Source organism: Schistocerca piceifrons, chromosome 6, assembly GCF_021461385.2.
Source record: "Schistocerca piceifrons isolate TAMUIC-IGC-003096 chromosome 6, iqSchPice1.1, whole genome shotgun sequence".
Taxonomy (NCBI): Eukaryota; Metazoa; Arthropoda; class Insecta; order Orthoptera; family Acrididae; genus Schistocerca; species Schistocerca piceifrons.
Window position 1 is genome coordinate 546,385,362 of NC_060143.1, and position 25,804 is coordinate 546,411,165.

The window sequence follows — 25,804 nt, forward strand, 5'->3', positions numbered from 1 at the left end:
CCGCCACGCACCTCACAGTGGTTTGACGAGTGTAGATGCTGATGTAGATGTCGAATATTAAAACACAATTTCGAGTGGGCCACGTTGTAAAACGAGTTATAAAACAAAGGTACTATTTCACCTTTATCACACACGTCTGTAGAATTGACCACGACGCTAAAATGAGAGAAATTCAAGTTCTTACTCAAAGGTAATTACGATATTACTTCCCCATAATATCGGCGAACGAAACAAGAAGAGGCGAAAATGGCAATGATGCGCGAACAAGGGAAGTAAGTGACCTCGAATGCTCAGAACCGCACCAGAATGTGCTTAGAATATAAATCGTTGATCTCATTCATGAAAACTACACCTACGAGACACATTTGAAACAGCACCTATTGCCGGCCGAAGTGGCCGAGCGGTTCTAGGCGCTACAGTCTGGAACCGCGCGACCGCTACGGTCGCAGGTTCGAATCCTGCCTCGGGCATGGTTGTGTGTGATGTCCTTAGGTTAGTTAGGTTTAAGTAGTTCTAAGAGCTAGGGGAATGATGACCGCAGAAGTTAAGTCCCGTAGTGCTCAGAGCCATTTGAACCATTTGAACCACGGCACCTATTCAGCGATTAAGACAGGAACTTTGGTATCGCGAAGAAAAAGGTGTCGATAAAGAGGAAAAATTATTTTTTCACTGTCCTGACTTGTTGCCATATTTTGCTTGAAATAATTATGCTAAGTGGACAACAAACTTTTTATACTGACCCGATAATGTTGCACAGCTACTGAGTCTCCACAAGGCTGGTCACGGATTCAACGAAGCGGTCAAAGCAAAGAGGAATGGAACAGAGTCCACATTTATCTGCAGCCATTTTTCACTAATAAAATTATACACTACTGGCCATTAAAATTGCTACACCAAGAAGAAATGCAGATGATAAACGGGTATTCATTGGACAAATATATTATACTAGAACTGACATGTGATTACATTTTCACGCAATTTGGGTGCATAGATTCTGAGAAATCAGTACCCAGAACAACCACATCTGCCCGCAATAACGGCCTGGACACGCCTGGGTATTGAGTCAAACAGAGCTTGGATGACGTGTACAGGTACAGCTGCCCCTACAGCTTCAACACGATACCACAGTTCATCAAGAGTAGTGACTGGCGTATTGTGACGAGCCAGTTGTTCGGCCACCATTGACCAGACGTTTTCAATTGGTGCCGCGCGGGATTAGCCGAGCGGTCTTAGGCGCTGCAGTCATGGACTGTGTGGCTGGTCCCGGCGGAGGTTCGAGTCCTCCCACGGGCATGGGTGTGTGTGTTTGTCTTAGGATAATTTAAGTTAAGTAGTATGTAAGCTTAGGGACTGATGACCTTGAAAGTTAAGTCTCATAAGATTTCACACACATTAAAAAAAAATTTCAATTGGTGAGAGGTCTGCAGAATGTGCTGGCCAGGGCAGCAGTCGACCATTTTCTGTATCCAGAAAGGCCCGTACAGGACCTGCAACATGCGGTCGTGCATTATCCTGCTGAAACGTAGGGTTTCGCAGGGATTGAATGAAGGGCAGAGCCAAGGGTCGCAACATATCTGAAATGTATCGTCCACTGTTCAAAGTGCCGTCGACGCGAACAAGAGGTGACCGTGACGTGTAACCAATGGCACCCAATACCATCACGCCGGGTGATACGCCAGTATGGCGATGACGAATACACCCTTCCAATGTGCGTTCACCGTAATGTCGCCAAAAACGGATACGACCATCATGATGCTGTAAACAGAGCCTCGATTCATCCGAATAAATGGCGTTTTGCCATTCGTGCACCCAGGTCCGTCGTTGAGTACACCATCGCAGGCGCTCCTGTCTCTGATGCATCGTCAAGGGTAACCGCAGCCATGGTCTCCGAGCTGATAGTCCATACTGCTGCAAACGTCGCCGAACTATTCGTGCAGATGGTTGTTGTCTTGCAAACGTCCCCATCTGTTGACTCAGGGATCGAAACGTGGCTGCATGATCCGTTACAGCCATGCGTATAAGATGCCTGTCATCTCGACGGCTAGTGATACGAGGCCGTTGGGATCCAGCAAGGCTTTCCTTATTACCCTCCTGAACCCACCGGTTCCATGTTGTGCCAACAGTCATTGGATCTCAACCAAACCGAGCAGAAATGTCGCGATATGATAAACCGCAATCGCGATAGGCTTCAACCCGACCTTTATCAAAGTCGGAAACGTGATGGTACGCATTTCATCTCCTTACCCCAGGCATCACAACAACGTTTCACCAGGCAACGCCGGTCAGCTGTTGTTTGTGTATGAGAAATCGGTTGGAAACTTTACTCATGTCAGCACGTTGTAGGTGTCGCCACCGGCGCCTACCTTGTGTGAATGCTCTGAGAAGCTAATCATTTGCATATCACAGCATCTTCTTCCTGTCGGTTAAATTTCGCGTCTGTAGCACGTCATCTTCGTGGTGTAGCAATTTTAATGGCCAGTAGTGTACCTTCATCAAGCTGTCTAGTCGGTGGAAGAACATGGGGCCCAATCAAGACATCACCAACAATGCCTGCTCAAACGTTCACAGAAAATCTGTGTTGATGACGTGGTTGCACAATTGCGTGCGGATTCTCGTCAGCCCACACATGTTGATTGTGAAAATTTACAATTTGATCACGTTGGAATGAAGCTTCATCCGTAAAGAGAACATTTGCACTGAAATGAGGATTGATACTTGTTGGATGAACCATTCGCAGAAGTGTACCCGTGGAGGCCAATCAGCTGCTGATAGTACCTGCACACGCTGTACATGGTACGGAAACAACTCTCGGTAAAGTGATGTGGTCAACGTTACCTTGTACAGCAGCAACTTCTCTGACGCTGACATTAGGGTTATCGTCAACTGCACGAAGAATTGCCTCGTCCATTGCAGGTGTCCTCGTCGTTCTAGGTCTTCCCCAGTCGCGAGTCATAGGCTGGAATGTTCCGTGCCCCCTAAAACGCTGATCAATTGCTTCGAACGTCTTCCTGTCGGGACACCTTCGTTCTGGAAATCTGTCTCGATACAAACGTACCGCGCCACGGCTATTGCCCCGTGCTAATCCATACATCAAATGGGAATCTGCCAACTCCGCATTTGTAAACATTGCGCTGACTGGAAAACTACGTTCGTGATGAACACTAACCTGTTGATGCTACGTACTGATGTGCTTGATGCTAGTATTGTAGAGTAATGAGTCGCATGTCAACACAAGCACCGAAGTCAACATTACCTTCCTTCAATTGGGCCAACTGGCGGTGAATCGAGGAAGTACAATACATACTGACGAAACTAAAATGAACTCTAACATGGAATTTAAGCGTTTCCGGACGCATCTCCACATAATATCTTTTCTTTATTTGTGTGTGAGGAATGTTCCCTGAAAGTTTGGCCGTACCTTTTTGCAACACCCCGTATTTGCCGTAGGTTGCATAACGGCGCAGAGAGTTGCGTGTGTTTCACTTTGGTAACGTCTGATGATAAAATTACGGTGGTGTAAGTTTACCTGTGATGTTTCATATTGTTGCTTCACAAACGCAACGATCCTCTCCATGCTATTGGCTAATGAAGTACACATGTAAAGGTTGGAAAATTTTCCTTGTCTTCAATGTGGTTTTGGTCCTATTATACCGATATTTTGTTTCTTCGCGTTACCAAAGTTCCTCACTTTCACCTGTAATAAATTATCATTTAAATGTCTCTCGTGGTGAGACGCACAGTTTTGCATACGAAAGGCTCGTACCATTGATTTGAGACGAGCAGCTCATATTCTGAGCAGATTTTCACGCGGTTCTGAGTGTTCGAGGTCTCGCACTTACCTTGTAAGTGTCGTCCTCTGCTTGGTTTGTGGAGTACAGGTAGAGGTACCTGTTATCCAGGTACAATGCCTGACCTATGACACTGCTGCTAGCGATGGTCTAATGTATGTGTTAGTGCAGAAATGACGTCTTGTAACACTGTAAGTTCCCGTTTAATTTATTCTTTAATGTGCGACCAGTTCCCATCAAGCATCGTTATCCAGCACAATTTCTATTGACAAGAAGAGTTACTTAAAAACGTAAAAAAATTCATTGAGGAAAATACATTTATAAAGTTTGGTCATGCAGGAGTAGATGCATGGATGTTTTTGAAATTGCGTTTTTTTAGGTTTATATGTAACTCCTGCTGTGAATAGAAAGCTTTGCTAGATAATGGTGTCTGATCGAAAATCGGTGCACATTAAAGAAGAAACCAAACATGATGTCATTTCTACACTTTATCAAAGCTGCGAATATGCAGTCTAGGAAGAACAATGTATGTCCACTGCCTCGACACTAAACGGTCAACTTGGTGTCAAACTTGTACGAAAACATGATATCGGTTGCCCCGCTACAAACCTGAAAACGTATTGTCGGTAATTTCCAAGAATGATTGCCTATTGAACGCGTGGGCTCCTAACGATATATATCGAACGTGCGACTCGATGTCGACCGTATGATTCTGGTGGCTTGAATTATGGTAAATATGTAGTGCGTTGCCAGGGGGACATATTTTATCGTTTCCGGTGTGAATAGCAATAAGCGAAAGTGTTGCAGTTTCGAGTGCCGAGAGCATCACATGACGAAATGTAATTCCTCGTTTATAAAGTGTGGAAAGTTATATCTGTTCTGATATATATATTTCTACAACTTACGGTTGCCTGGAAAAATTGACCCTACTGATATTGTCCTGCTATCTCTGACTGAAATAGCAAAAGTGTACCTAGGTTATGGGAAAAAGAATTGCTCGTTCTTTCATTTGTTATTAACTATAAGTTAATAAACGTTCGTCTCTTGTCGTTGCTCTAGTCAGTATCCATAACTAGCGCAATCAGTGTCGTGTGGTCGACATCGAGTGGCACGTTCGATGTATATCGTTAGGAGCCCACGCGTTCGACAGGCAATCATTCTTGGAAATTACCATGTTACGTGATATCATTTCTACAATTTATCAAAGCTGCGAATATGCAGTAGAGGAAGAATAATGTATGTCCACTGCCTCGACACTAAACGGATTCCTTGGTGTCAAATTGTTGTACGAAAACATAATATCGGTTGCCCCGCTACAAACCTGAAAACGTAATGTCTCTTAACCGAAAGCGGGAAATAGCCACAGAAGTCGCACGGAGATTGCTAACCGATTGCAAAATTATCTTTGTCTCTGCCCGACCAGCACGGAATAAAGAGCTACGGTTACATCTGCGACTCCAAGCAGACGAATTCACCTTTTCGGAATGATATTAGCGAAATCCACGGAATCGGGGTTGGAAATTGAAATCGTAATAAGGAAGTGAATGGGAATAAAAATTGCCGCGGTCTGGAGTACTTGCAAGTAAACAACGAAGCGCATCTCCTCTCGGAAAATTCGAAATTGGAGTAGAGTGAGGTGAGAGGGTGGAGTGATGCTGTCGCTGCCGGAGAGGGCGGACGCGACGGAGGAGGAGCAGCAGCAGCAGCCGCCGGCGGAGGAGGAGCCGGGGGCGGCGCCGGCGCTGGGGGCGGAGGCGGAGGTGCCGGCGCCGGGGGCGGCGGAGGCGGAGGACGCGAGTCGCGGCGCGCCGGCGCTGACCTGCAGCAGCGGCGAGCTGTCCCGCAGCTGCCGCATCTGCCTGATGGGCGACAACGGGGAGCCTCTGGTGTCGCCGTGCAAGTGTCGCGGCTCCATGGGCATGGTGCACCTCTCCTGTCTCGAGCGGTGGCTCAGCCAGCACTCCAGGTAGGCTCGCGTCGCCAGCCCCTGCCACAAGTGTTTGCTTTCAGCCGGTGGACGCTGTCGGACGGCGTGGTGCTTGCGAAATTACAGTATATAGGACAGGGAGGACATTGCGGTAGTACTGTCGGCTTTCATCACTGGCGTAGTTAACGCTGGACAAACGATGTGAGGGACATGGCAACTAAAACGTCATATTGTTGACGATATTTTGAAACATAAACAACGCAAGTGGGCTGATATGAAACTTTCTGGAAGATTAAAACTGTGTGCCGGACCGAGACTCGAACTCGGGACCTTTGCCTTTCGCGGGCAAGTGCTCTACCAACTGTGCTACCCAAGCACGACTCACGCCCCGGGGCGTCGTGAGTCGTGCTTGGGACGCTCAGTTGGTAGAGCACTTGCCCGCGAAAGGCAAAGGTCCCGAGTTCGAGTCTCGGTCCGGCACACAGTTTTAATCTGCCAGGAAGTTTTATATCAGCGCACACTCCGCTGCAGAGTGAAAATCTCATTCTGGATAAATAACGCAAATAATTTTGATTTTGAGAAGTTATTATATTGGGCGAAAAATAGTTGTAATTATAACTATTACAATCAATCACATATATTATAAATTCTTCGCAACTGCAGATCGAAATTTTTATTTTTATTTATGCACCCAGACGCGTTTCGCCTCTCTTACAAGGCATCTTCAGTGGGTGTCCTGAAATATTACGTGATTTGTCCCTTTTTACACATACGTTATGGTTTCACATATAGGTTATAGATTTAAAAACAGTTCCTAAACTTTTTTTTTATGAAATGGAAAGGTACTTACAGGTAACTTCTAATTCATTGCATCTAAGCAAACTGCTTTTTCTCATTTGGCAACCAGGTGGACATCTTACAGTTCACTTTCAGTTCACTGTTTACATTACACATCACTGTAGCTGCCATCTTTTTAATAGAGAGTTTCACTTGTTTTTCTAAGTGTTACCAAGAACCTCAGCTTTCTGCATTCAATTGCATTCAATTGTTTCGTGAACGTGTGTGTGTGTGTTTTAGAGAGGGAGAGCAATTTCTTATTTTTTATAATAAAATAAAAATTATTTATTTTATTTTTATTACTATTTTTATTCATTTATTTATTCTTAAAAATAATTATTATTATTACTATTTTTGAGAATAAATAAATGAAAATAATAATAATAATAATTATTATTATTATTATATTTTCCTGTATATACTTATGAGAGGAATCAGGTGTGTAAAATAGTAATAAAAATAAAATAAATAATTTTTATTTTGTTATAAAAAATAAGAAATTGTTCTCCCTCTCTAATACACACACACACACACACACACACACACACACACACACACACACACACACATACACACATTCACAAATAGTTGAATGCAGAAAACTGAGGTTCTTGGTAACACTTACAACAACAAATGAAACTCTCTATTAAAAAGATGGCAGTTACAGTGATGTGTAATGTAAACAGTGAACTGAAAGTGAACTGTAAGATGTCCACCTGGTTGCCAGATGAGAAAAAGCAGTTTGCTTAGATGCAATGAATTAGAAGTTATCTGTACGTACCTTTACATTTCATAAAAAACCGATAAGGAACTGCTTTTAAATCTATAACCTAGATGTGAAACCATAACCTATGTGCAAAAATGGACAAATCACGTAATATTTCAGGACACCCACTGAAGATACATTCTAAAAAAGTCGAAACGCGTCTGGATGCATAAATAAAAATAAAAATCTCGATGTGCAGCATGCAAAAAACGCATTTTTTTAAACAACTGCAATTTATATACAGCTGCTGCGAAAATTGTCACTACAAGAAATGTGACATATGTTATTATTACACATGTTACAGACCTTTATCAGACCACGCGAAGCGTTTATGACTACTTGTTCTTCTAGTACTCTTTCATACGTTCGCTAAAGGCCCTTTTCCTTTCTTCGGTCCACTTTGGTCTCTGGGCCGTCTTCTCTGACATTACTTTCCACTTGCGTATTTTGTGTCTATAGACGCTTTTGTCTGTGATGTCCGCTGAATCTATCTGTGCTTTTTCCAGCTGAATTTTGACTTGTGCCATCTGAGGTGCAGTGGTTTTGAGCCTCTAAGTATCTAAGTATTCTCTTGGTGAGTCTGGTCTGTGGGAGTCTACTGATAGGGCCGTAGAATTTTAGTAGCCTTTTTCTGATGCCCTTTGACAACTTCTCTGCCGTGTCTCTGGAGTGAAGCCTGTGTCCTTCGTCTGTGAGTTTTGGTCGAATAATTTTCCTGCTAATTATTCTTTCCTCTCTGAGCATCTTCTCTAGGTCGCACTTGGTGTGTAGCGTTAGTGTCTCGTAGGCGTATAGCAACTCAGTTTTGGTTACAGTATTCTAGTGACGAATCCTTATGGAGGCAAACAGACATTTTTGTTGTAGATACCCTGTGTTTTGTATAAGGCTCTCTTCTTCTTCAGTAACCTGGTGTTCTGCGTGATTTTCTCCCTTCCTGTCGGTTCCAGCACTTCCCCTAGGTATTTAAAATGGGTAATTCCCAAGAATGATTGCCTATCGAAGTCGAGGGGTCCAAACGATACATATCGAGCGTGCGATCGTAAATCGATCATGCGGCTCTGGTGGCGGGCGTTATGAGTATGTTTACGTTGGTCCATACTGTAAAGACGAAAGAAAAGCGTTACAAAACTACTTGTCACTGCAAAGGAGACGACTTACCTTACTCGTCGTCGTCTTGTGGTCATGTGAAAGTCCATTACGGTGGTCTGAATGGATAATTTGAATGAGTCGAACCATGTATTCTTCCTGAAAGTCGTTCGTTTTCCGCACTGTCCGCAATGAAAATGTAACGGCATTTCAGCATCGAAACTGTTCTTACGAAGTTTTACACACTTCGCACCACCACAGTCTACACAATCCCCTCTTTCCTCGTCTGGTAGTACTCCATATTTGCGACAAAAAGTCGAACAATTTTCTACGTTGGATAAACATGAAATTAGATTCTTCGATGTGAGAGAATCCGTCGAAGAAGTACACCAGACATCCAACTAACTAACGACATAAATCGGCTGGGTTTCCCTAGAAACTCACGAATAATTCGCGGAGGTATGTAATTTAGAGCAACTAAGGGAACGATGCAAAACAGATAAAAATGAAGATCACAAATAATTGATCAGAACGCCCGCCAGCTGAGTCGCACGATCGATTTACGATTGCACGCTCGATACGTACCGTTTGGACCCCTCGACTTCGATAGGCAATCATTCTTGGAAATAACCTTAAAATGTGCCATTCTGTTGATCTTGCCAAATTTTGTGTTTAAATTTAGGTTGTTGAATTTCGTGCAGAAGAACTCTGTTTTTTGGAAGGAGATCTGTAGCCCTTCTTTTTCTCCGCACTCTTTGAGAACTTCTACCTGCCTGATTGCTGTGGTTTCGTTGTCTGCAAGTAGCACCAGATCGTCTGCGAAGGCTAAACAGCCAACCTCCAGTTCATCCTTGGGTCGTCCTAGTCGCACTGGCTTCCAGTATCCTTGTAATTTCAGCTCTTTCTCCGATTCCTTAATGACTTTGTCCAACACTAGGTTGAACAGGAGTGGTGAGAGACCATCACATTGACGCACGCCTATCCTGATCTCAAAGGGTTCAGGGATTTCCCACCTAAATTTAACATTCGACGTCGTGTTTGTCAGTGTCAGTTTGATCAGTCGCCGCGTCTTCTTGTCCAGACAAAATGAACAATGTCTGGCTGCCAACGGAGTCATACGCTTTTTTCAAGGCAACGAACGTGCATACGACTGCCGTATTTCTGAGGGCTTTGATGTTCAGGGTAGTTTTCAAATTGAAGATTTGTTCTGCGCAGGAGCGACCAGGTCTGAAGCTCGCCTGGTACTCGCCGATCATGTGTCCCAGCTGGTCCTGTCTCCTTTTGAGTAGGCACGCTGAAAGGATCTTGTGTGTGACTTGTAGTAGGGAAATGCCCCTATAGTTCAAATGGCTCTGAGCTCTATGCGACTTAACTGCTGAGGTCAGCAGTCGCCTAGAACTTAGAACTAATTAAACCTAACTAACCTAAGGACATCACACACATCCATGCCCGACGCAGGATTCGAACCTGCGACCGTAGCGGTCACGCGGTTCCAAACTGAAGCGCTAGAACCGCAAGGCCACACCGCCGGCGCCCCTATAGTTATTTACGTCTGTACGTTCGCCTTTTTTATGTAATGGATGAATCGGGGCGCATTTCCACTCGCCTGGCAGCTTTTCTGATGTCCAGATAGCTGTAATGATCTGTCTGAGTTCTCTCACTGAATTTGGTCCGAGGTTTTTAGTAGTTCGGCCACTATGCCGTCTTCACCAAATGTTGTGTTGTTTTTGAGTTTGAGGATGTGTCTGTGGACCTCCTCTTGTGTCGGGGGTAGTGAGTCTGTGTGCTTCTCTGTCGGTTCTTCCTCTATGAATCTCTCTGTGAGTACTGGGCAATTCAGAAGTTCTGAGAAATACTCTTCCAGCACCTTGCAGTTATCCTTATTTGTCAGCGCCAATATTCAATCACTTTTCCTGAAGCAGAGGTTCGCTGGTGTGTGTCCTCGGATTTGCCCTACAAACGACCTGTAGAAATCTCTTGTGTTGTAGTTACAGAACTTGTCCTTTGTAGAGTGCAACTGTTCTTACATGAATTTTCTCTCGGCTTGTCTGATAATTTTTGCGGTTGTTTTTCGTGTTCTGTTGAAAGCCTGAAAATTTTCTCGGGATTTTTTGTTACTGTATTCCTGGTATGCAACTTTCCTAGTGACGATTGCATTCTCGCAGTCGATGTCCCACCAATGGTGGCACTCACCAGTCCAGCAGTTAGGTGGGTTCCAAATCGACCATGTGGCAATCCCATACTCAGTGCAGAAATAGATCCACAATATGCAGGTACGCCACCATCAACTCGGATCATTACCTCAATCACATATAAATAAGAGAAACTTTTTTTTTTAATCGGTCGTATGGAGTATCGTAAAATGGAGCACTACAGGTGTGGTGGGGATCTCGATACGCAGCATGAACTGAAAACATATATTTATAGCAAATAAGTAGAAGCTAGTAACGAAAAGTACGCTTTACCTACGCAGATCAAGAGGAAACAGTGACACGCAGTTCCGAATATAATGCTGTATGTACTCACGGGGAGAACACGGCAAGTCCCATATCCCTATTTCTCAGAAACTTCGCTCAGTGGAACAGGAGTGAAAAAAAGCGAATACGGGCCTCGAATTATTCGTCGACACTCGACCGTTTCTGAGATTCGAGAGTCAAAGTTTTCGACATTACTTAGAGACCTTTTAGCGTACAATAATAGCAGTGGAAATAGTGGCGCAATGCATAGCTTTATGCTTTTAGTCATTATTTATTTATTTATTATTTTACTTTTGCGCCTCGTCTTCGAAACCCGATTATTGTTTTCAGTTATTTTATTTTTTCCTCTATCTGCCCAAAGAAGGTTACAACAGGAATGTTTCTTATCAAGTTATGGGATACAAGGATGTTACATTAATCGTAAAATTTCAACTAGGTTTCACATATTACATAATAAATGCATGACACTTATATATGTGTGTTTATGGTATTTTCAAGAGTAACGATCTTTTTAAATTCACGTATTCTTATATTTCATTCTCATATCAACTCTCATATTAATTCTTATACTTTATTCTTACGTCTGTACTGCAGGAAGATTCGGTACATTGCCTTGGATGATACCGATCGTACAATATTCGAAACACAGAAATTCCAAACACTTCGAGCATCGCGCGAACTCAGCTTTTCCACAGTGACATTTATTCGTATGAATCTCATCCGGGAAACGAACGCCGTTAACGTTCCTTAACATTTCACTCGTTGGCAATACTTTCGCGGCGAACTACCCATAGCGGATCACTTACAATTGATAATGAATCAAGATATGCTTCAGGAATTTTACCAGTAACAATTTCAAATAATTTTCTGATTTATTTCTTCTGTGTTCATGGATAGATAAATGAAAAACTAAAATACACGTAATAGCTTGGTTTCAAAACGGTGCGCAGATGTGTGAATTCAGCACACTAGCCACTGTGCCACAGCGTCGATTATGCTAGTCGCTCGCTCAACGGCCCATAAAGTACCCCAAAAACTTTGATCGCAACTTTCTCCGAACTCTCTAGGGATAAGCCGAGCAACGTGTTCACTTATTTTGACTTCTCTTCCAGTGAGCGATGTTTCTGGGAAATGGAGACTACGATATGCGATGTATAAAACTACCAGTAATAAATCGAAATGGTGACAAATGGTTGTCATGAGAAGAATTTTAACTATTTTTCGGAAAGGAAACATAACGAATAACATAAGAAATAAAAAAAGCCCCACAGCTGTGGTGGGGTTCTCGATAAACAGTAGATATTTTAAAAACAATTTACCGTAAAGAAAAGAAGGCTGATAAATCGACCTAAATATTATCACTGCCTCCGGAAAAGAAGAGACAGTATTAGAGATATAATATACGATTTTTTTCGAAACCCACGGCAACATATAGCGTTATAAAAAAGAGCAGCTCAAAATACGCACCGAGAAATCATGTCATAGCGTCACTGCGTCACCAGCCAAAGTCGACGATTAGCATCAAAACTTCTTGTTGACCCAACAGACGTTCGTGACTGACTAAAAGACTGGAATACGTGTTAAATACTGTACTGAAATGTAGGCTCGAAGTATATCTGCTATTGTAAGTTATAGAACGTGTCATATTTTACGCAGAAATTCTATTTTACCAAAATTACGCTAAATACAGCGTGGCAGTTGACAAAGAGACGTGTTGACTGATTACGTAAGATGTCCGGAGAAATAACCCACGCCAGCAACAGAACAGCGTTCGATAAACGTCATCATGGTGTTATCTGTAGAAAGATACACAGTCACTTAATGAAAAATAAATGTCTATGACATGATATAGAGCTGCGTCTGCAAATAAATTTAAGTTGTGTACTTATGTTCCAACCTAACCATCGTCTCAGCAATCGCTAAAGAATTCGAAAAAAAACCCTACGCCTTGCACCTAGACACGTAACATAACATCGCTCACGGTTAACCAAATTTGTTGCATTCTTTTTACGGATGGACACCCCCATCAAGTCTCAATCAATTCATACATCTTCCGCAGCAGGCGCTACACCTGCGACTATTTGTGACTAGTTCGTTGAGATGCTACTACGCAGTTGACAATAGTTGACAACTTTTCCCCCTCTGGACGAATACTGAAGTCAAGCATGTTTTTATGATTCGATTTTCTGATCGGGTCAAAAGAAATTTCCGACACTTGTCGTACGTTTTGACCAGTGCCGTAATGGTAATAGCTGCTATGACGTCATTTTCTGGTGCCTATTTTCAGTTTAATTTCTTTTGCTGGTGTCTTAGTTTATGAGATCTCTCTCTTTTTTTTTTAATCTCTGCTGTACAAGAGAAACGTAGTGTCCCTTCTGTTTAGGCGGAAATTCTGATATTTCGTCGATTGGTAAGTCTTCCTTCTTTTAAACTTCTTAATGTCTATCTTGGTGTCCACTATAGCTAAAGAGGTTTCTTCGTTATCGATTCATTTTCTTTCCGATAGATACACTGGCGTGCAAAACTTAAGGACGGACGTAACTTCCGCACGATGTGTTACTGCCACGTAAGATAGTCCGACGAATCTTGGACCATACATGAAAAGCAGATTTACTACATTTTCGCTGTTAATGAAGCAGAACTTCAGCATCAAGCTTGGGGCTTTAATTTATTACGTTTTTTCCTACTCACACTATTTGCAACAATTTTTGTTGGCGGTATCAAACGTAAAAAATTACGTCATTGTAGACACATTGTAGCTTAGGAGAGAAACTAATTTTTCCAAAAAATTTAAATGGTTTCTGATATCGAGTATAATTGTTTTTAGAATTAAAAACCTATTGGAATGTATTACTCGTACGCCTCTACTTATATATGAAGGGCTTATTTCAATAGTGGTACAAGTCCATTATCTCCACTTTTCTGAATATAATGCTTCTGAAATTAATGATCCAAACAAACAGAAAGAAATTTTAGTAAACATTTTTGGAAAACAGAGATCAATTAATTATTATATTTTGGCTAAAGTTCAGTCTTGATCACACCATTTATGTTTTAATGATATAGGTAACGGGTTTCGGTTCTTTTTACAAAACCATCATCAGACCTGTGGATAAATTTTAGAAAATACTAGAAACCAATCTTTAAATAAAATGAAAGTGTCTAATGATGTCAAAATTTAACAAGATAAAATAAGATTAATTATGCCCATGGCTCCCTTAGGATGGTAGGCGGAGCTCTCCTCGCTGCTACGCAGTCAACTGATGGTTATGAGTGCTAAGCACGAGCTTAAATATGCAGAGGCTCCACCTACTTCTTGTCACACTACTTCACAACTGCCAATCAGCGTTCATAACACGACGCCATCGTCAAAGTATAAAAGTAGGAAATACACTAATAACATAAAATTGATTCATTTAAATGTCTGATTAACAGATAGTTAGTATGTGTACAGCTTATTTATATTTTGAATAAAAACAGTAAACTACGATGTGTAATAGTTGTGCCCTCTATGGGCAACCTTAATACTATTACAGTGTCAGTTACATCATAGATGTGAAAGTCCTTGGAGTTGTGGTATATATCGGTTATACCGAGTGGTCACATCACAACTGCATCTTTGTTGGATGCTGCAGAGTCGTCTTACTTTAACTGTAGTTTTCATAGCAATATTTTTTATAGCAGTAGGGTAGCAGCCAAGAGTACGTTCCGCATTATGTATGTCTGATTAACTGATGAGACCGCTGATTAAATTTTTTTTTTACAAAATTTACAAGTTCTTCATTATGCAAATAAAGGCTTAATTATGAATATCCTAGAAGAAATCGAGATATATGCTCATTTGAAAACCAAATCATCAATGCTGCTCAATGAACAATTAGATTTTCGCGAAAAATATTATTACGACCTTTTTGACGAAATTTTATAATAAAAGCATCTACTCTTTTGATTTTTAAAATATAAGACTAGTTATACCCATGGCAAAAGCTATGTATATAAAATATGCAGTACAACATATAAAAATTTATTAAATTGACATTGATTATTATAAAAACTATTAGATCGATGAGTTTAAAAAATATTTTACGTTTAGCAAAATAATGCTCGCCTGCACACAGCGAGTGGCAATAGTACCTCTCGGAAGTATCGACGTACCACTGTGCTGTAAGGGTTCCGCGAATGACAACCAAAGAGATCCTGCTGTGAAGTGAAATCGCATCCCAGACCGTCACACCTGGTTGCTGGGCCTTATTGTGATCGAGAGTCAGGGTGGTACTGCTCCGCCTTCTGGCTAGTCTCCAGACATGTGTTCGCTGGTCGTCTGGGTTCAGCTCGGAGCTGCTCTCCTCACTGAAGACAATTCTATCTTCGTCCATGAGATTCTAGGTCAATTTTGTTGTTGTGGTCTTCAGTCCTGAGACTGGTTTGATGCAGCTCTCCATGCCACCCTATCCCGTGAAAGCTTCTTCATCTCCCAGTACCTCCTGCAGCCTACATCCTTGTGAGTCTGCTTAGTGTACTCATCTTTTGGTCTCCCTATACGATTTTTTACCCTCCACGATGCCCTCCAATACTAAAGTGGTGATCCCTTGATGCCTCAGAACATGTCCTACCAACCGGTCACTTCTTCTTGTCAAGTTGTGCCACAAACTCCTCTTTTCCCCAATTCTATTCGACACCTACTCTTTAGTTATGTGACCTACCCATCCAATCTTCAGCATTCTTCTGTAGCACTACATTTCGAAAGCTTCAGTTCTCTTCTAGCCAAAATATTTCTCGTCCATGTTTCACTTCCATACATGGCTACACTCCATACAAATACTTTCAGAAACGACTTCCTGACACTTAAATCTATACTCGATGTTAACAATTTTTTTTTCTTCAGAAACGCTTTCCTTGCCATTGCCAGTCTTCATTTTATATCTTCTCTACTTCGACCATCATCAGTTATTTTGCTCCCCAAATAGCAAAACTCCCTTACTACTTTGAGTGTCTCATTTCCTAATCTAATTCCCTCTTCATCACCCGACTTAATTTGACTACATTCCATTATCCTCGTTTTGCTTTTGTTGATGTTCATCTTATATCCTCCTTTCAAGACACTGTCCACTCCATTCCGTTCAACTGCTCTTCCTCTTCCTAGTCCTTTGTCGTCTCTGACAGAATTACAGTGTTCATCAGCGAACCTCAAAGTTTTTATTTCTTCTCCATGGATTTTAATACCTACTCCGAATTTTTCTTTTTTTCCTTTACTGCCTGCTCAATATACAGATTGAATAACATCGGGGAGAGGCTACAACCCTGTCTCACTCCCTTCCCAACCACTGCTTCCCTTTCATGTCCCTCGACTCTTATAACTGCCATCTGGTTTCTGTACAAATTGTAAATAGCCTTTCGCTCCCTGTATTTTACCCCTGCCACCTTCAGAATTGGGAAGAGAGTATTCCATTCAACATTGTCAATAGCTTTCTCTAAGTCTACAAATGCTAGAAACGTAGGTTTGCCTTTCCTTAATCTTTCTTCTAAGATAAGTCGTAAAGTTAGTATTTCCTCACGAGTTCCAACATTTCTACGGAATCCAAACTGATCTTCCCCGAGGTCGGCTTCTGCTAGTTTTTCCATTCGTCTGTAAAGAATTCGCGTTAGTATTTTGCAGCTGTGACTTATTAACTGGTAGTTCGGTAATTTTCGCATCTTTCAACACCTGCTTTCTTTGGGATTGGAATTATTATATTCTTCTTGAAGTCTGAGGGCATTTCGCCTGTCTCATACATCTTGCCCACCACATGGTAGAGTTTTGTCAGGACTGGCTCTCCCAAGGCCGTCAGTAGTTCCAATGGAATGTTGTGTACTCCCGGGGCCTTGTTTCGACTCAGGTCTTTCAGTGCTCTGTCAAACTCTTCATGCAGTATCGTATCTCCCATTTAATCTTCATCTACATCTTCTTCCATTTCCATAATATTGTCCTCAAGTACATCGCCCTTGTATACACCCTCTATACACTCCTTCCACCTTTCTGCTTTCCCTTCTTTGCTTAGAACTGGGTTTCCATCTGAGCTCTTGATATTCATACAAGTGGATTTCTTTTCTCCAAAGGTCTCCTTAATTTTCTGTAGGCAGTATCTATCTTACCCCTAGTGAGATAAGCCTCTACATCCTTACATTTGTCCTCTAGCCATCCCTGCTTAGCCATTTTGTACTTCCTATCGATCTCATTTTTGAGACGTTTGTATTCCTTTTTGCCTGCTTCATTTACCGCATTTTTATATTTTCTCCTTTCATCAATTAAATTCAATATTTCTTCTGTTACCCAAGGATTTCTACTAGCCCTCGTCTTTTTACCTACTTGATCCTCTGCTGCCTTCACTATTTCATCTCTCAAAGCTACCCATTCTTCTTCTACTGTATTTTTTCCCCCATTCCTGTCAATTGTTCCCTTATGTTCCCTCTGAAACTCTGTACAACCTCTGGTTTAGTCAGTTTATCCAGGTCCCATCTCCTTAAATTCCCATGTGCCCAAAACCACTGCAAACGGTCTTGTTGGTGTGCAGAGGTCAATGGCAAGCGTTGCAGCCTGACTATCGCGCACCGTATGACCCGACAACTGGGAGCGTTCGTGTTGGGTGCCATTTCTTTTCATAGCGGGACCCCTATGGTTGACATCTGAGGCACCCGCGCAGCACAGTGGTACGTCGACGATATTCTACGCCCCTTTTGTAGCTCTCCTTGGCAACCCATCCTGAGCTTGCATTTCAACAAGATAGTACTCGCCCGCACACGACGAGAGATTCTATTGCCTGTCTTCGTGCTTGCCAATGCCTACCTTGGCCAGCAAAGTCGCCGGATCTCTGTCCAACTGAGAGAGTTTGGTGGACTTTGGGCAGGGTACTCTAACCATCTGGGGATTTTGACAGTATAACGCGCCAAGCTGAAGAAATTTGGCACGATATCACTCAGGTGGACATCCAGTAATCCATCAATCAATGCCAAGCCGAATAACTATTTGCATCAGGGCCAGAGGTGGACCAGCGCGCATTATTGACTTTCTCAATTTGTGAACCTCTTTCTCTTGAATAACTAATTCAGTTTTTTTTTATTGTAATCATTTGTTTGTCTGTCCATGAACAAGGGTCGTTCAATAAGTAATTCCCCACAATTTTTTTCTCAGAATGTATTTATTGTTAAGAGTCAGAATTTGGTGGCAATATACATTAACATGTCTTGTCCATGTCCTATTTTTTACATAGTCTCCATCATGTTCTACGACCGTACGCCAACGTTGTCGAAGAGCATGTATTTCCTGCGGGTAAAAGTTCTTGGCCTGTAGCCGTAGCCATGTTTGCACTGCATGACTGACACTCCTGTCGTCTTCAAAATGAGTTCCCTGTAGAGAATCTTTAAGCGACCCAAAGAGATGGAAGTCCGAGGGTGCCGGGTCTGGACTATAAGGTGGATGAGGCAGTGATATCCAACGCAATTTGGCGATGTGTTCCCTGGTTCTCAGACTTGTGTGTGGGCGTGCATTATCGTGTTGGAGTAAGATTTCTGCTCGATTCTTGTCCGATCGAACACGTCAGAAACAGTTCTCGAGTTTATTCAGAGTCTTCGTGTATGCCTCTGAATTGATGGTTGACCCTCTTGGCATCACATCCGTGAGAATGACGCCATCACAATCCCAGAAGACACTGACCATGACTTTTCCGGCAGAGGAGGTTGTCTTGAAGCTCTTCTTTTGTGGTGAATGAGGGTGATGCCTTTTTGTTTCCGGCGCAAGGTGGTGCACCCAGCTTTCGTCCCCCGTAACGATACGTACTGAAAGGCCTCGCTGCCGGTCTCAAAACGCTCCAACAATTGAGACAAAATGACCTTTCTTTGAATCTTGTGGTTCGCTGTGAGCTTTCGCGGAACCCAACGTCAGCACCTCTTCGAATATCCGAGAGTCTCGATCATGGCAGACGCACTTCCAATGCTGATCGACAACTGTAGCGTTAATTATTGAGTTTTCATGAGCCGGTCGGCACGAATGATGGCATCCGCACGATTCAGCATGTCGTGAGCAGTGGCTGTGACAGGAAGTCCCGAGCGAGGCTGATAGGGGAGCTCTGTTTCTGCATTTCCTGAGGCTGTAACTTTGTTCACCGATCGACCAACTGTACTCCTATCAGCTGCAGCATCGCCATAGACTGCACACAAACGTTTATGGGGGTGTTCACCACGGTTTCTTTTTCTGCACACAATTCAATAACAGCACGCTGCTTGTAACGTGAGTCGTACGCAGACGTCATTTTGACGCTGTACAACGGCTCTGCCATCTGCCAGAATGGTTCGAAACTTCACCGGCGCACAGAACTAACATTAAATGTAAAGCACCAGCAAGGACGTTGGCCTATGTACACTAATGGCCATTAAAATTGCTACACCACGAAGATGACGTGCTACAGACGCGAAATTTAACGGACAGGAAGAAAGTGCTCTGATATGCAAATGATTAGATTTTCAGAGCATTCACACAAGGTTGGCGCCGGTGGCGACACCTACAACGTGCTGACATGAGTAAAGTTTCCAGCCGATTTCTCATACACAAACAGCAATTGACCGGCCTTGCCTGGTGAAACGTTGTTGTGATGCCTCGTGTAAGGAGGAGAAATGCGTACCATCACGTTTCCGACTTAGATAAAGGTCGGATTGTAGCCTATCGCGATTGCGGTTTATCGTATCGTGACATTGCTGCTCGCGTTGGTCGAGATCCAATGACTGTTAGCAGAATATGGAATCGGTGGGTTCAGGAGGGTAATACGGAACGCCTTGCTGGATCCCAACGGCCTCGTATCACTAGCTGTCGAGATGAAAGGCATCTTATCTGCATGGCTGTAACGGATCGTGCAACGACGTCTCGATCCCTGAGTCAGCAGATGGGGACGTTTGCAAGACAACAACCATCTGCACGAACAGTTCAACGTTTGCAGCAGTATGGATTATCAGCTCGGAGACCATGGCTGCCGTTACCCTTGACGCTGGATCACAGACAGGAGCGCCTGCGATGGTGTACTCAACGACGAACCTGAGTGCACGAATGACAAAACGTCATTTTTGCGGATGAATCGAGGTTCTGTTTACAGCATCATGATGGTCGCATCCGTGTTCGGCGACATCGCGGTGAACGCACATTGGAAGCGTGTATTTGTCATCGCCATACTGGCGTATCACCCGGCGTGATGGTATGGGCTGCCATTGGTTACACGTCTCGGTCACCTCTTGTTCGCACTGACGGCACTTTGAACAGAGGACGTTACATTTCAGATGTGTTACGACCCGTGACTCTACCCTTCATTCAATCCCTGCGAAACCCTACATTTCAGCAAGGTAACGCACGACCACATGTTGCAGGTTCGGTACGGGCCTTTCTGGATACAGAAAATATTCGACTGCTGCCCTGGCCAGCACATTCTCCAGATCTCTCACCAATTGAAAACGTCTGGTCAATGGTGGCCGAGCAACTGGCTCGTCACAATACGCCAGTCACTACTCTTGATGAACTGTGGCATCGTGTTGAAGCTGCATGATCAGCTGTACCTGTACACGCCATTCAAGCTCTGTTTGACTCAATACCCATGCGTATCAAGGCCGTTATTACGCCCGGAGGTGGTTGTTCTGCGTGCTGACTTCTCAGGATCTATGCACCTAAATTGCGTGAAAATGTAATCACATGTCAGTTCAAGCGTAAAATATTTGTCCAATGAATAGCCGTTTGTCATCTGCATTTCTTCTTGGTGTAGCATTTTTAATGGCGAGTAGTGTACATTAATGACTTTTTTTTATGTGGGGCACTGTTTATCGAACGACCCTCGTACAACACATGTAGCGATTTCCGGGCCATTCAGACGAATCCTCTGTGGTGCGTCTTTGTTTCTGTCTTGGAGTGTAGTTGACAGATTAACTCTTTTGTAAGATAGCCAGACGTTTGAGATTGTTTTGTACCGTGGAGTTCAGTCTTTTGAAGAATGAAGTGTGGGAAGTTACTGGCGTTGCGCTGACCAGTATCGGTCTTGTGAGGGACGCTAGTGGCCAGCCCCTAGTCCCCTACGCTACTGGACTAGAGAGTCTGTATAGGGACAGAGTGGCCAACCGGACGATACGGCGGCCATTTTTCTGCCAAACTGCGGGCGGGACTTTTGAATGGCCAGTAGTGGAGTATACACTCACCGAATCAAAAGCACAAGACAATATGGCGAAATCATTCGTTAAATGCCTTTCTTTACAGCTATAATATACTCATAGTAGCCTACTACGTACAGCACAGGAAAATTTGATACAGTGGCTGTAAAAATTATTCGTTACTTGCATTTATCTCTTTTAAAGTTCGTTTACTAGACATACTGCAATGAAAGTAACGTAAATAAAAAAATATAGTCTATAGCATTTGTTTTGTATCGGAAGTGCATAACGCTTAAGATTTAACGTACCTGTATTACGTCAGATGAATGAAAGTCGTAAGCAGTTGTTTACTTGCGACATGCAAAAAATGTGAGACGTATTAGTACTTCTTATCACGTCTTCAAACGTTTTGCATGTCACAAGTAAACAACTGCTTACGACTTTACTGAATACCTCTCGTAGATAAACGAAAAAGATTACAAAAATCAGGTAATGTTAAATGTAGGCTACTGTAATAACAACCAAATATAACAAGAAAACTACCGTATCCCTTCTACCCCACAGTAAGTAGGCCTATTAAAAACTGTCTTCAAGAATACCTACAATTATTTACTACGAATAATGTTTCAGCAACCACGACATCTGCGGAAAACGTGCTTACAACTTGCCTGCGTCAACAATCAGGCAATAATACTGAAACCAAAATAATGCCTAGTGTTCTGATTCGGAACGAAATAAAGTTTCACGCTGCAAAGTCGAGCGAGCATGGTACAACAATTACAGGGACCTTTCCGTTTCCAGCAAGGACTGTCAGATATTGGCTTCAGAAAAGCTTATGATGCTACCAGTATGCACGAGCTGTTAAAGAAATAAGAGCTTAAAAAAGCAGTAAATTGCAATAGACCTACCTCTTTTGCGTGACTAAAAATATTTTAAAAAACTGACACCTTAAAATTAGACATTATGAATCACCTCGAAGTGAACGATCTACTGATACGTAATCAGCATGGTTTCAGAAAACATCGTTCTTGTGCAACGCAGCTAGCTCTTTATTCGCACGAAGTAATGGCCGCTATCGACAGGGGATTTCAAGTTGATTCCGTATTTCTAGATTTCCGGAAAGCTTTTGACACCGTTCCTCACAAGCGACTTCTAATCAAGCTGCGGGCCTATGGGGTATCGTCTCAGTTGTTCGACTGGATTCGTGATTTCCTGTCAGGAAGGTCGCAGTTCGTAGTAATAGACGGCAAATCATGGAGTAAAGCTGAAGTGATATCAGGTGTTCCTCAGGGAAGCGTCCTGGGACCCCTGCTCTTCCTGATCTATATAAATGACTGGGTGACAATCTGAGCAGTTCTCTTAGGTTGTTCGCAGATGATCCTGCAATTTACCGTCTAGTAAGGTCATCGGAAGACCAGTATCAGTTGCAAAGTGATTTAGAAAAGATTGCTGTGTGGTGTGGCAGGTGGCAGTTGACGCTAAATAACGAAAAGTGTGAGGTGATCGATTACTCGATAAATAGTACAATTCTCAAGGCTGTCAATTCAACTAAATACTTTACGAACAACTTCAGTTGGAAAGACCACATAGATAATATTGTGGGGAAGGCGAGCCAAAGGTTGCGTTTTATTGGCAGGACACTTAGAAGATGCAACAAGTCCACTAAAGAGACAGCTTACACTACACTCGTTCGTCCTCTGTTAGAATATTGCTGCGCGGTGTGGGATCCTTACCAGGTGGGATTGACGGAGGACATCGAAAGGGTGCAAAAAAGCGCAGCTCGTTTTGTATTATCACGTAATAGGGGAGAGAGTGTGACAGATGTGATACGCGAGTTGGGATGGAAGTCATTAAAGCAAAGACGTTTTTCGTCGCAGCGAGATCTATTTACGAAATTTCAGTCACCAACTTTCTCTTCCGAATGCGAAAATATTTTGTTGACCACAACCTACATAGGTAGGAATGATCATCAAAATAAAATAAGAGAAATCAGAGCTCGAACAGAAAAGTTTAGGTGTTCGTTTTTCCCGCGCGCTGTTCGGGGGTGGAATGGTAGAGAGATAGTATGATTGTGGTTCGATGAACCCTCTGCCAAGCACTTAAATGTGAATTGGAGAGTAATCATGTAGATGTAGACTAGTAAAGCGAAGAACCAAACATTTTTATAGGCGTAACTAAATAAGTATTTCGGATAATACACTCCTGGAAATGGAAAAAAGAACACATTGACACCAGTGTGTCAGGCCCACCATACTTGCTCCGGACACTGCGAGAGGGCTGTACAAGCAATGATCACACGCACGGCACAGCGGACACACCAGGAACCGCGGTGTTGGCCGTCGAATGGCGCTAGCTGCGCACCATTTGTGCACCGCCGCCGTCAGTGTCAGCCAGTTTGCCGTGGCATACGGAGCTCCATCGCAGTCTTTTAACACTGGTAGCATGCCGCGACAGCGTGGACGTGAACCGTATGTGCAGTTGACGGACTTTGAGCGAGGGCGTATACTGGGCATGCGGGAGGCCGGGTGGACGTACCGCCGAATTGCTCAACAAGTGGGGCGTGAGGTCTCCACAGTACATCGATGTTGTCACCAGTGGTCGGCGGAAGGTGCACGTGCCCGTCGACCTGGGACCGGACCGCAGCGACGCACGGATGCACGCCAAGACCGTAGGATCCTACGCAGTGCCGTAGGGGACCGCACCGCCACTTCCCAGCAAATTAGGGACACTGTTGCTCCTGGGGTGTCGGCGAGGACCATTCGCAACCGTCTCCATGAAGCTGGGCTACGGTCCCGCACACCGTTAGGCCGTCTTCCGCTCACGCCCCAACATCGTGCAGCCCGCCTCCAGTGGTGTCGCGACAGGCGTGAATGGAGGGACGAATGGAGACGTGTCGTCTTCAGCGATGAGAGTCGCTTCTGCCTTGGTGCCAATGAGGGTCGTATGCGTGTTTGGCGCCGTGCAGGTGAGCGCCACAATCAGGACTGCATACGACCGAGGCACACAGGGCCAACACCCGGCATCATGGTGTGGGGAGCGATCTCCTACACTGGCCGTACACCACTGGTGATCGTCGAGGGGACACTGAATAGTGCACGGTACATCCAAACCGTCATCGAACCCATCGTTCTACCATTCCTAGACCGGCAAGGGAACTTGCTGTTCCAACAGGACAATGCACGTCCGCATGTATCCCGTGCCACCCAACGTGCTCTAGAAGGTGTAAGTCAACTACCCTGGCCAGCAAGATCTCCGGATCTGTCCCCCATTGAGCATGTTTGGGACTGGATGAAGCGTCGTCTCACGCGGTCTGCACGTCCAGCACGAACGCTGGTCCAACTGAGGCGCCAGGTAGAAATGGCATGGCAAGCCGTTCCACAGGACTACATCCAGCATCTCTACGATCGTCTCCATGGGAGAATAGCAGCCTGCATTGCTGCGAAAGGTGGATATACACTGTACTAGTGCCGACATTGTGCATGCTCTGTTGCCTGTGTCTATGTGCCTGTGGTTCTGTCAGTGTGATCATGTGAAGTATCTGACCCCAGGAATGTGTCAATAAAGTTTCCCCTTCCTGGGACAATGAATTCACGGTGTTCTTATTTCAATTTCCAGGAGTGTATATACCATTAAGAAAGTTGTAAGTGGACTTTATTACAAGAGTTACTCATTCCTTCGTGACATCGTTTACGAACGTCTGCAGAACGAATTACAGATGTCAGAAACAATACTATACAATTACTAACGTGTTTACTTGAAATATGTAGGCCTACCGACTTCATCACAAAACGCTTCATTATTTCAACTCGTATTTAAGTTCGCAAACTCTAATTACCTACTAAAAACGATATACAACTAAATCGAACATGCATGCGCAACGCATAACAGGTCTCTCAATAATTCAAATACCTTTTAATCGTTTCCAAAAGTCCTCTGAACTTCAATTCAGCTCAAAGGCACGGCGAACATAGGAAGCGCGAAAGACGTTTGGCAGAAAAATGGCGCCATAGCTAATGAACCAGTCACGGGCAACTTCACCCGTGGCCACTCTGTCCCTATGCAGGCTCTCTATACTGGACTGGACGAGAGCGCACCTAGCGGGCTGCGTTGCTTTGGTTGCGTGCGCAGGAACTACTGCGAGCTGTGCCTGTTCGAGTTCCCGGTGACGCGCATCCCGCGCTACAGCGTGGCGCGCTCGCTGCGCCTGTGGTTCTGCCACCCGCGCGTGCGCCAGAGCCTTATGGAGGACCTGCTGGTGCTGGCGGCGCTCACGTTCGTCGTGGCGGGCATCGTGGCCGTCTGCCTGCTGGGGCTGCAGTACTTCGCCGCCGAGGGCCTCAAGCTGGGCATCTCGCGCGCCTACACCGTCGCCGTCATCTCCTCCTTCATGGCGCTCGTGCTGCTCGGCTACTTCGTCATCGTCTGCCTGCTGGTCCGCGACCTCGTCGTGCCGTGGCACGTGTGGTGGCGTCGCTGCGCCGTCGTCCGCATCATCCTCGACTAGCGCCCTCTAGAGGCGCCTTCCGTCAATAAAGACCCCCGTTTTCAGACACCGCCACACGCGGTTATTATTCCACCGGTGGCACACAGTTTACCCTGCCTCTGACGCACTTATGCGTGGTGGGACTCGTTGGATGTCCTTCTGAGGGATGTCGTGTCAAATTCCGTTCAAATTTGGCGTTAGCTCGTAAAAACCCCGAGCTGGTTGGGGAGCCCTGTCCACAACGCTCCAAACGCTGTCAATTGGAAGAGTGGTCCGGGACCTTGC

General features: G+C 44.1%; 1 protein-coding gene across 1 annotated transcript; it reads left to right on the forward strand.

The window, feature by feature from the left end:
- The first annotated feature begins 246 nt into the window (after positions 1-246).
- On the forward strand, positions 247-25,540 carry LOC124803455 (E3 ubiquitin-protein ligase MARCHF2-like). The gene is made up of 3 exons (XM_047264644.1): positions 247-272; positions 5,614-5,754; positions 25,165-25,540. Exons 1-3 carry the CDS (start codon positions 247-249, stop codon positions 25,538-25,540), a joined length of 543 nt encoding a protein of 180 aa, XP_047120600.1.
- The last annotated feature ends 264 nt before the right edge of the window (positions 25,541-25,804 follow it).